Consider the following 13,304-nt stretch of genomic DNA (forward strand, 5'->3'; position numbering starts at 1 on the left):
TACAAACCAATCCAAAAGATTGTGATGCCTTCCTTATTAATATACGTAACTGAAAATAAATATAATATTTATTGACACACATTTTGATATTATATAGTGGTTTGAATTTTAGATATTTAGATTGTGATTGTTTGTCAGAAATTTACATAGTTGTTCTTGCTACTTCACGTTTTCCGTGTTAACTAAACTTCTAAAATATTTTTAAATGCCCTACAAGTTTATTTTGGGCATTTATTTGTTTACTATTTTCGTTGCATTTCATTTTCCCCAATGTTTTATGAATTATTTCAGTTTTCTTTTTAATGTTGCAATTTTGTGTAGACTTTTTTATGCATATTTTTAAGTAGGCTTATTGTAGGTATACGATGTCTATGTGTGTAGATGACTACTGGTGGCTCCTTATTTAATAGATTATTCATAATTTGTTTATCATCTTCAAATATTCCCGAATATTACATCATGATCCCTATTCCCTCAGCACACGGGAGTTCTTTCTAAGCTTTCTTTGATTTTGATGATTATTTTTGGTGAAAAGTGATATTTTTGAATTCTTGTTGAAAACAGTAAGTCCTGTTGCTTTGATACTATACATATTGTTCATTTTCTAATGATATCTTCTGTTCTATAATTGCAATGTGCATTGCTAACAGCGGAGCTATCTCAGCCGACAGGCTGCTTGTTTTTACTTGCGCACAAAAACTAAAGTGGGATAAAATATAATTTTGTGACATCTTTGGGTCATATTGTCTAATAAACAGAACTGAACCAACCATTATTGTGTCAATTTCTCAAAATGGTGCCACATCTGTTGTCAATGGCCTCTGTTGCTTTTCATTCTCATTTCTTTCACAGATGTTTATCAGAGAATAGAAAATAACTTTGGTTCCCTCTTTTTTGTCAGGTAGCACAAAATGTGCACAAGTCTTCCTCCACTCCCCTTGAGTTGCTTTTCTATGCCAGCCATGTGTTCCAAGACACAGTTATTTCTCTATTTCTGATCTCTGTATATACTTACTCATTTTGATGCCTTCTTTTTAGTCCCCGTTCGGACGGAGTCCGAAAACGGGGACTTATGTTTTGCCCTGTGTGCGTCCGTGCGTCCGTGATCACCTGTATCTCGAACATGCATGGACCGATTATGTTCAAACTTCACTCATACATCACACATTATATGGGACATATGCACATGCATTTTTTTCATGATCCGATTAACGATAGCCGAATAGCGGCCATTTTAAGGCCGAAAATGCATCAAAATGGCACATTTTCACCATTCCGGACCCGGATCTCAGTTATGCATGGACGGATTTCGTTCAAATTTGGTACATACATTAAACATAATAGGACCTTGATGCACGTCATTTTTTTTTTCGGATCAAGTTCGAAATGGCCGACTGGCGGCCATTTTGTTTTAAAGAATTCAGTTCTGGATCCGTATCAGAGACATGTCTGGATTGATCAAGTTCAAACTTCACACACACAAGGTACATCATGTCACAAATATGTATGTGCATTTGTTTCATGATCCCATTAACGATAGCCAAATGGCGGCTGCTTTAAGGCCGAAAATGCATTGAAATCGCACATTTTCACCATTCCGGACCCAGATCTCAGTTATGCATGGACGGATTTCATTCAAATTTGGTACATACATTAAACATAATAGGACCTTGATGCACGTCATTTTTTTTTTCAGATCAAGTTCGAAATGGCCGACTGGCGGCCATTTTGTTTTAAAGAATTCAGTTCTGGATCCGTATCTGAGACATGTCTGGATTGATCAAGTTCAAACTTCACACACACAAGGTACATCATGTCACAAATATGTATGTGCATTTGTTTCATGATCCCATTAACGATAGCCAAATGGTGGCCGCTTTAAGGCCGAAAATGCATTGAAATCGCACATTTTCACCATTCCGGACCCAGATCTCAGTTATGCATGGACGGATTTCATTCAAATTTGGTACATACATTAAACATAATAGGACCTTGATGCACGTCATTTTTTTTTTCAGATCAAGTTCGAAATGGCCGACTGGCGGCCATTTTGTTTTAAAGAATTCAGTTCTGGATCCGTATCTGAGACATGTCTGGATTGATCAAGTTCAAACTTCACACACACAAGGTACATCATGTCACAAATATGTATGTGCATTTGTTTCATGATCCCATTAACGATAGCCAAATGGTGGCCGCTTTAAGGCCGAAAATGCATTGAAATCGCACATTTTCACCATTCCGGACCCAGATCTCAGTTATGCATGGACGGATTTCATTCAAATTTGGTACATACATTAAACATAATAGGACCTTGATGCACGTCATTTTTTTTTCAGATCAAGTTCGAAATGGCCGACTGGCGGCCATTTTGTTTTAAAGAATTCAGTTCTGGATCCGTATCCGAGACATGTCTGGATTGATCAAGTTCAAACTTCACACACACAAGGTACATCATGTCACAAATATGTATGTGCATTTGTTTCATGGTCCCATTAACGATAGCCAAATGGCGGCCGCTTTAAGGCCGAAAATGCATTGAAATCGCACATTTTCACCATTCCGAACCCGGATCTCAGTTATGCATGGACGGATTTTGTTCAAATTCGGTACTTACATTAAACATAATAGGACCTTGATGCACGTCATTTTTTTTTTCGGATCAAGTTCGAAATGGCCGACTGGCGGCCATTTTCTTAAAGAATTCAGTTCTGGATCCGTATCCAAGACATGTCTGGATTTATCAAGTTCAAACTTCACACACACATGGTGCATCATGTCACAAATAGATATGTGCATTTGTTTCATGATCCGCTTAGCAATAGCTGAATGATGGCCATTTTAAGGCCGAAAATGCATTAAAATCACGTATTTTCACAATTCCAGAACCGGATCTCAGTCATGCATGCATGGATTTTGTTCAGATTTAGTACAATGTGTTGTACATATGCAGGTGCATTTCGGTCATGATCTGCTTTGAATGTATATGCCACTCAAATATGAACGGAACGGGGACGTGTCATTGACAATGACTTGTCCATGGTTATATCATTCATTGGTTGATGTCGCCATTCTTTGTGTTTCAGTGCTGAATACTTTCACAACATAAAATTTTACCCCTAGTGATTTGGATTCATGTATCATACATACATACCCTGCATACTTGGCTTCATTATTAAAGGTGCTAAATAGAGATTAAAATATAATTTTCAGAATTCTTTTTTGATTATGACTTTAAAAAAGCAATCATACATGCGCAAACTAAAACCAGTGCCCTGTTGACTTTTCAATTTGTTTTCTCTATACAGGAAACCGGACATAAGAACTGATGAAACAAGGGATCAGAAAACTGCTAACTCGTTGGACAAAAAGACAATTCTGGGAAAGCCATCTGGGACTGAGGCGTAAGATGGTCACGCCTCATCCCAGTGTTAAATACTGAAGACAACAATTACCTATACTCTAAGACAAACTTAGATATATTTTTTTTTTATGTTTTATTTTTTTTTTGATTCATAAAATGAATCAAAAACTTGTACAAGATTTTTGTAGGTTTTACAAAATGATGCAAGACTGGCCCAAATATTGAATAACTTGTGAAATTAATTCATTTATTAAGCTCATAATTTTCTAGTGTGTGTTTTCCGATTTTATAGTTGGTTAAAAACAAACAAGTTAACCAAGCTTCTTTCAAAAAGATGAAAAAATATACAAAATAATTTTTAAAAAAATATTTCAAGTTAGGGTAGGTTATAAATAATATACAATTTTATTCTTATTTTGTTATTATTACATGCCTTTATCAAAATGCGATATGTGGTTTAGAATAAGAATTTTGCAGTCACTTGAAGTTTGTGTTGACCATTGTCGCTTGTAATGCCCATGGCTTATGCTGCTAACGGTTGATCAAACATTTGACTGGATTTTGATAACCATTATATCTGACTGCCTAGAAAAGTCAACCAAGAGGCATGTAATAAAAATATTAGGGTCCAAATAATGGCACGTTTGTCCTTAAGGTAAAAGGAGAACATTGAATGAATGAATGTCCATATTTGGTCTTGTGTAACTTTGGACCAGTCTTTCTAAAATGTCATCGTTTATGAGTAGACAATTATCAAGTCAGTTTTTTTATCACCATTAATTCTAAGGTGTGTATCATTTTATCGATTTCTAAATCATAGTGTCCAAGTAATTTATGGCACATTTACGATAACCAAATTAATATGGTAGAATTTTATTTTAAGCTTAAAATAATGTACTGTATATAATGCGTTGCTGGACCCATGCACAATTGGAAAATTTAATCTTGAGCCATCTTCATTGTCTTGCAATGTTTTCATTTCTGTAACGATTTAAAATGATGTAAACTGACTTTTTGTTTGTTTCTTTCTCATAAAGCGATTATTTGTTAACCCCTTGTCATGGATCCAATGCCACATCTGCTTCATGTATAAATTATTTTTTATTTTTTAATATTTTAAAAAATCCGACCTTAGTTTTGAAACTACTGTGGTTATTTTGCATGATTCATGTGAAGGGGTATAAGAAGTTATTTTTTATTCGTGCAAGACCTGAAAATCTGTTCAAATCTTGCACCTTTTCCAGTCAGTGGCAGGGTGTTCAACCAAGGGTTGACTTCTTGGGCATTTCAGGTCCTGTTAGATTAATAATCATTATGTTATTTGTTGTCTTCATGTATAATACTAATGTTAAGAGTAGTTTTAGATTTTTCAGACATACAGCAGAGGAAACTAAAAATAACGTTGACGTGTCTTATCAACTCATTCAGGAGGATTCTGACGGTTCTTTCATAGTCTTTGGGTTTCAGATGTGTAGAAGCCATGTTTTCAACATGCTTTTCATTAGTCTGAAATACAGGACTGATTTAGAGGAAACAGTGGCTGTCAATTTTCGAATTTCGGCATGTGTAATTACAAAAAAAAAAAAATCATTTTATTTACCCTTTCCTGAATGAAATGTTTACTTTCCTGTGTTGTATGAAAAAACAGAAAAGTTTTTACAAATAATTGGGAAATGATACAATTTATCCACTACATTGTGTTTAAACTTGCAATTAAAATGTGTCTGGTATTTTACTTGTAAGTGGCTTTAAAACTGTATTATTTCCTTATGCGGTTATTTACAGTGGGTGGAGAAGAGTTGAAAATCTAAGAATCATCACACAAGTCAAGTGTATCTATCAAATAACTTGGTGTGAAATAAAATGAATATGAAAATGCACTTCCGCTTTAGTCTTATTTTGTATAGAAATTGTGTTTTTTTAGCTCCGCTGTCGACTTTGTCGAGCGGAGCTTATCATACGAGTGATTGTCCGTCGTCAGTGTCAATGTTTTACTTTTTCGACTTTTTCTTGAAAACTACAAGCCTGAATATTTTGATACTTGGTGTAGACCTCTCTCAGATTTGTTCATTTCATGATGATATCTTCAATTCTCTAATTTTGGTGAATATTTTTGTCATTTTTGGTAAAAAGTGATGTTTTCAACTTCTTGTTAAAAACCTCAAGACCAATTGCTTTGATATTACCCGGTACATATATAGGTACTACATGTGGACCTCTCTCAGATTTGTTAATTTTGTAATGATATCTTTAATTTTCTAATTTTGGTGAATATTTTTGGTAAAAAGTAATATTTTTGACTTCTTGTTTAAAAACCACAAGTCCAATGGTTTTGATATTATACATATAGGTACTACATGTGGACCTCTCAGATTTGTTCACTTTGTGGTGATATCTTCAATTATTTAATTTTGATGAATATTTTTGGTGAAAACAGCAAGTCAGATTGCTTTGATACTATACATAATGTTCATTTTCTAATGATATTTTCTGTTCTTTAATTGCAATGTGCATTGCTAACAGCGGAGCTATCTCAGCCGAAAGGCTGCTTGTTTAAAAGTCCTGTTTAAAAGTCACTCAAGGATCAGAATCCTGGTGTATATTGCATCTAATTTCAAATTTTATAAGAGCAGAACTCGTTACTGAAAGCCTTCTAGCAATGCATACTAATTGACATCACATCGGGTAGAGCTGCTTAAACATGAATTGCAACGTTCTTTGGACAGTTTCAAAAGATTTTTAGATTGTAAGTCACGAAAACCAAGCTCTCGTTTTTAAAGCAAATATGAATAAGAATCATTGACAGTATAGCTAACGAATGACCAGTGATATCCTACCAGCCACTACATCTACAGTTCCCAACGGTTCACAGCTTCTTCAGAAAACTGAGTCGAAAAACTTGAGACTGAATCGCAATGGTTTGCTACAATGCACACTCGGTGCGGAGAAAAACGGACGTGATCATAGGGCAGGATGGTATGGGCGAGACGTGGAAGAAAATCTATCAGGTCATGGGGCTTCCGCTAACCTAGATTTCTGTCGTCGGCTGAATCGCAGATTAATGCCTACATTTCAAAATGGTCATTTTGACTGACCGGTAGGTAATTAAACATAGGGGCAATATATGACCATTTATTATAACCATTATATAATACATTACATTTCGTTCTAAGTTAGACCTGTACACGAACAGTGTATCTCTAGTGTTATTAATCACGTACGTTATGATTACAAATATATATAAATAAATTTATTCATAATACTGTAGGCCTCCAGCCTCATGGTATACTCATTGTAATTACATAACATGTTACAGAGGACAATGTCATTTTACAGTGACTGAAAAAGAACAAGAAAATATGAAAAGAACATGAACTGTCAGACCAAAATAATTGTATTACGTTTTTTTGTGGCGAGAAAAATAAATTTAGAAATGTTACGCAAGATTACTGCATTTTGTAATTGTAATAGTGATATAAATTTTTCGGGTGAGGGAAGTGTATAATAACTTGGGATGTATTTAGATCTCAACTATTGGTAAAACGGACAGACAGATAATGCAAAAATGGTACTCGTTCTCTACACAATTGGTATTACAATAAAATACAAACTCTTTCTGTGCGTGTATTATGGAATTTTGGAATCAGTTTCAATATGTAGACAATGGGCAGAAATTCTTAGGTAACAGTCTTTTTGGACTGTTTTAAATAATTCTCTTGACCAAATATATATTTAAATTTTCTATATAAGCACAGCTTCTGAAATAGCTCGAGTCCACTTTGCCAATTTTGAATATCAATGTCCAAGCATTGCTGTTTGAAAAGCTTAACAAAGTATTCAGAGTTCCCCACCCCTTGGTTGTACCATGCCTCACCCAGACCATAAGAAAGAAGTAACATTTTTAAATTCAGGGCCCAACACTTTTTACCCCTTTCTGCTTCATGATACAGAAACATACGAATAGATTGTCAAATGATGAATAATTTTTACGGAAACCAGTCTGTTCTTCCACAATAGGATAGTGCAAGTTGACCCAATTAAGCAGTCTATGATATATAATATCACTGAAAACTTTTGTAATCGAAGGCAATAATGTAATGCCTCTATAGTTATTAACTGAATCTCTTTCACCCTTCTTATAGACAGGAATAATTAAACCATGCACCCATTGTGGAAGGAATATACCAGTATTAATTATTGTATTGAAAAGTTTAACAAGTAATTGTTTAAAAATCATAGAAATATGCTTAAATATTTCCGGCGATAAACCATCAATACCAGCTGTCTTATTTGCATTTAACCGACTAAGGGCATGTTCCAATTCCACAATTGTAATGGCTTGATCTAAAATCTGATAGTCAATAACTGTATTTGACTCTTATTATTTTAAAATTAATAAATTATCAAGATAGTCTTAAACATAGTGTATCTGATTTGCTTGTTAAAAAGTAATATTGCTTGTGTGGGTGTCCTATCCTTATTGAACGCCTTCAAATCAATAATTCATTTATGGAGTCGATATATTTCTGGTTATAGCAAAACATGGGCAATCTTTAGCATAGAGAAATGGGAGAGTCTACAAATCTTATATTAAAACGCAAAATCGGAAATTATCAGTATATTCCAGATAGTTATTACCAAAATAAAATTTGTAGTCTGCAAATGAGCTACTTTTTTGCTGCCTCTGGAGATTGGGGGGTGTGATATTGAAAATACAGTCTTGGTTTGCAGACTATTTTTTAGCTGTTGTTTTGTCGAAAACAATACTGAATGGATTTCAAAGAAACCCAGGGATTTCCATTCTGAATAGGAAAGCTTCTGGCCAATTTAAAAGCTACACTCGGGAATCATAAATGCAAAAGTTTGCACCAAAATAATTTTCATGAAGATAAACTTTCAGACCCAGAAAAGAAGTTGCAATACAGTATTTATTATAATTAGTATTTATTAATTAATTTCACTAAGATAAAAATGATATATATGCAATTTTTTTTCACTTCATAAAAATATTTTGTCCAATATTTCAATATATTTCTGTTTACAATATTGCTTAAACCGAGGACTGAAAATATTTGACATATCAGAATTGTCACTACAAACTTCATTCTCTCAAGGTTTTAGTAGACTTTCATGGAATTCTCAAATAGTTTAGATAAATCTTCTTCTGACTGTGGTCTTGGAGCCAGTTTAGTAACTCTGTGCTATAAAGAGAAGATAAAATTTGATTTAGATATTGACAATCCTGAACATTTTAGAAAAGAATTCCATCGGAATTCCATCAGAATTATTAAAAAAAATGGTTGAATTTGGAGCTTTTTGTTGAAATGAATTGTTTTGTGAATAGAAATTTACATTATGTGATAATGTAAAGCTACGATGACATAAAAACCCCTAATTATGGTAGTGGGGATTTATATGTATGATATTATGTATTAGTATTGTCTTTGTAGAAAATCATTGAAAATCAATGAAAATAAACTTCATACAAAACAGCCAAAATAAAATATTTTCACAGTAGGACTAAATCAACTTGTTCCACATGCCAGGAAAATGTGGCCTTAATCATGTGATTTGATGCGATTCAAGAGTAAAGAAGCTCACTGGTCACTGGTTGTCGCTTCAGACTCATGATCGGTAGACCAAAGTTCAAATCCTACCTTAGGCTGAACCCCTACCCTGGGTGAGTGTGCCACGATTCATTCACTAACGAATGCGCCTTAGAGAGATGGCCACACAGCCCTGTCATGTAGTCCCAAACATGAATATGACTTCTGTGGCAAAATGCACTATGTGTCAGCACTAGCACTTGCAATTTGCACATACATAAAAAAGTCAGGAGAGCCAACAGTGACACTCAATGTCCAGAACTGTCGCCTGGCACAAAAAAACTATTAAAAAAAGAGAGAAGCTCAAAAACAGGTGTGGCTCTATGCACTATAGAATTACGGCAACTGGAATCAAGAGTCTTACGTTGATATTTAAATAATAACATGTTTATGATGGTAGTCAGGACCATAGTACTGATCGGCTCTGGCATCATCAATATTATGGTCATGACCAACGTACGTAACAACAGTGAGATGTGATAAACAATAACAAATTCAGCCTTTGTATACCTGTGGTAGTGTTCCTTTCACTAAAGCAGGGATATCTTGAGTACTAAAACCTAATTGGGTTAAACCATCGTCTATGTTCAAATCATACATAAACTGACGCACTGTTTCTGACAGAACACGACCAGCATCCTCTTTTTTCACATTCTTAACATCCGCACCTAAGGAAGAAACAAAATTGCTTTAACAATTCTTAGTCAATTCCAGATTGTCTTTCTCACAAAACAGATCAATTTTTGGTTCTATATATAATTGTGTGATGTGAATACCAGTACATCAGGTACTGTAAATGCATTAATTATTCAATAGGTTTTAATTTCGCTGTTTACGTTTAAATCCCCGAAATGTGAAATTCGCTAAATTAAATCTACGTGAACATGTAAAATAACAACAAAACTCATTTTTTTCCTTGACAAATTAAAACAGTGAATATGCTCAAAACAGCAAAATAGTGAATATAAGTGCTTTTACAGTAGTACTGGCCTGTTGTCTAATATTTTTTTACAGTGAAGATGTCTATTTTCTTGCCCTATTTTCTTCTCTTACCCAATAACTCTGCTGCTTCAATATGCCTTTCAGGACACATGGGTGCAGTAAACTGAAACACTGCAGGCGCTGTCATGACAACGGATAATCCATGTGGCTGAAAGAAGAAACAAATGTTTAGATTGAATGCTGTGAATAAAAATAAAAATGCCACCCCCTCCATCTGTTTCACCTTTGTCTCGTTATAATGTATTTCTGGAAAGGCAGTCAATTTTGACAGAAAAATGCAAAATCCTATTATTTGAAAATGCCCTGATTTAATTTATACAACAGTAAATAATAGGTGAAATTTATAGATATATACAAGGCTACATGAATTTTAAAGCGAGGGAGTCATCACCTACATGTACGCATGCGTGGCAACTACCCATGAGCCTTTGCGTTTTTAGCGAGTATTGTTATCACTTGGGACTCAATTCCTGCACGTGTGCAGGTGATGACTCTCCCACTTTAAAGCTTAGATTTAAATATTCATAAGTGAACATAATTCAAACTTGTCAGTTCTCTCAGATTTCGCGTATCCCACCATGACAATAAACAGAAGGTTGTTTACAATAATTTCTTGTAATGTAGTCTTACTTACTATTATAGGGTGGTTTACTGCATAATCTTTTGCTTTATAATTCTTTACCAAACCAGCTATAGGATAAGACATACCATGGCTGCATAAAATGAAAATACCAACTGTGTTGTCATGACAATTATTAATAATAATTCTTGATACGCTTAATTACCAAAGGGGAACACTACCATTACTGAATCCAAAGATGAACACCAGCATTACCAAATCCAACAATAGCAAATACACTTACCAAAGATGAACACCAGCATTACTGAATCCAACACTAGCAAATACACTTACCAAAGATGAACACCAGCATTACTGAATCCAACACTAGCATATAAACTTACCAAAGATGAACACCAGTGTTACCAAATCCAACACCAGCAAATACACTTACCAAAGATGAACACCAGCATTACCGAATCCAACACCAGCAAATACACTTACCAAAGATGAACACCAGCATTACCGAATCCAACACTAGCAAATACACTTACCAAAGATGAACACCAGCATTACCGAATCCAACACTAGCATATAAACTTACCAAAGATGAACACCAGCATTACTGAATCCAACACTAGCAAATACACTTACCAAAGATGAACACCAGCATTACTGAATCCAACACTAGCATATAAACTTACCAAAGATGAACACCAGTGTTACCAAATCCAACACCAGCAAATACACTTACCAAAGATGAACACCAGCATTACCGAATCCAACACCAGCAAATACACTTACCAAAGATGAACACCAGCATTACCGAATCCAACACTAGCAAATACACTTACCAAAGATGAACACCAGCATTACCGAATCCAACACTAGCATATAAACTTACCAAAGATGAACACCAGTGTTACCAAATCCAACACCAGCAAATACACTTACCAAAGATGAACACCAGCATTACCGAATCCAACACCAGCAAATACACTTACCAAAGATGAACACCAGCATTACCGAATCCAACACTAGCAAATACACTTACCAAAGATGAACACCAGCATTACCAAATCCAACACCAGCAAATACACTTACCAAAGATGAACACCAGCATTACCGAATCCAACACTAGCAAATACACTTACCAAAGATGAACACCAGCATTACCGAATCCAACACTAGCATATAAACTTACCAAAGATGAACACCAGTGTTACCAAATCCAACACCAGCAAATACACTTACCAAAGATGAACACCAGCATTACCGAATCCAACACTAGCATATAAACTTACCAAAGATGAACACCAGTGTTACCAAATCCAACACCAGCAAATACACTTACCAAAGATGAACACCAGCATTACCAAATCCAACACTAGCAAATACACTTACCAAAGATGAACACCAGCATTACCGAATCCAACACTAGCATATAAACTTACCAAAGATGAACACCAGTGTTACCAAATCCAACACCAGCAAATACACTTACCAAAGATGAACACCAGCATTACCAAATCCAACACTAGCAAATACACTTACCAAAGATGAACACCAGCATTACCGAATCCAACACTAGCAAATACACTTACCAAAGATGAACACCAGCATTACCGAATCCAACACTAGCATATAAACTTACCAAAGATGAACACCAGTGTTACCAAATCCAACACCAGCAAATACACTTACCAAAGATGAACACCAGCATTACTGAATCCAACACTAGCATATAAACTTACCAAAGATGAACACCAGTGTTACCAAATCCAACACCAGCAAATACACTTACCAAAGATGAACACCAGCATTACCGAATCCAACACTAGCATATAAACTTACCAAAGATGAACACCAGTGTTACCAAATCCAACACCAGCAAATACACTTACCAAAGATGAACACCAGTGTTACCGAATCCAACAATAGCAAATACACTTACCAAAGATGAACACCAGCATTACTGAATCCAACACTAGCAAATACACTTACCAAAGATGAACACCAGTGTTACCGAATCCAACAATAGCAAATACACTTACCAAAGATGAACACCAGCATTACTGAATCCAACACTAGCAAATACACTTACCAAAGATGAACACTAGCATTACCGAATCCAACACTAGCAAATACACTTACCAAAGATGAACACCAGCTTTACCAAATCCAACACTAGCAAATACACTTACCAAAGATGAACACCAGCATTACCAAATCCAACACTAGCAAATACACTTACCAAAGATGAACACCAGCATTACCGAATCCAACACTAGCATATAAACTTACCAAAGATGAACACCAGCATTACCGAATCCAACACTAGCAAATACACTTACCAAAGATGAACACCAGCATTACCGAATCCAACACTAGCAAATACACTTACCAAAGATGAACACCAGCATTACCGAATCCAACACTAGCAAATACACTTACCAAAGATGAACACCAGCATTACCAAATCCAACACCAGCAAATACACTTACCAAAGATGAACACCAGCATTACCGAATCCAACACTAGCATATAAACTTACCAAAGATGAACACCAGCATTACCAAATCCAACACTAGCAAATACACTTACCAAAGATGAACACCAGCATTACCGAATCCAACACTAGCATATAAACTTACCAAAGATGAACACCAGCATTACCGAATCCAATACTAGCATATAAACTTACCAAAGATGAACACCAGCATTACCAAATCCAACACTAGCAAATACACTTACCAAAGATGAACACCAGCAT

The 13,304-nt window shown here is 35.2% G+C and overlaps 2 protein-coding genes across 4 annotated transcripts in view; one reads left to right on the forward strand and one right to left on the reverse strand.

Moving 5' to 3' along the window:
- The window catches only part of LOC100376349 (double-stranded RNA-binding protein Staufen homolog 2-like), a 31,462-nt gene extending 27,646 nt beyond the window's left edge, over positions 1-3,816 (forward strand). For both annotated transcript variants that reach the window (XM_085507905.1, XM_085507906.1), the window contains exon 14: positions 3,309-3,816. In XM_085507905.1, the coding sequence (XP_085364031.1) occupies positions 3,309-3,408 (100 nt within the window). In that variant the 3' untranslated portion in view covers positions 3,409-3,816. The remainder of the gene's footprint in view (positions 1-3,308) is intronic.
- Positions 3,817-8,278: 4,462 nt separating this feature from the next.
- Positions 8,279-13,304, reverse strand: part of LOC102803000 (hydroxyacid-oxoacid transhydrogenase, mitochondrial-like) — a 34,220-nt gene continuing 29,194 nt past the window's right edge. For both annotated transcript variants that reach the window (XM_085507644.1, XM_085507646.1), the window contains 4 exons: positions 10,607-10,685; positions 10,024-10,120; positions 9,481-9,638; positions 8,279-8,565 (listed from right to left, as the gene is read on the reverse strand). In XM_085507644.1, coding sequence (XP_085363770.1) covers positions 8,482-8,565; positions 9,481-9,638; positions 10,024-10,120; positions 10,607-10,685 — 418 coding nt within the window. In that variant the 3' untranslated portion in view covers positions 8,279-8,481. The remainder of the gene's footprint in view (positions 8,566-9,480; positions 9,639-10,023; positions 10,121-10,606; positions 10,686-13,304) is intronic.

This window comes from Saccoglossus kowalevskii, chromosome 14 (assembly GCF_978046115.1).
Source record: "Saccoglossus kowalevskii chromosome 14, keSacKowa6.1, whole genome shotgun sequence".
Lineage (NCBI taxonomy): Eukaryota > Metazoa > Hemichordata > Enteropneusta > Harrimaniidae > Saccoglossus > Saccoglossus kowalevskii.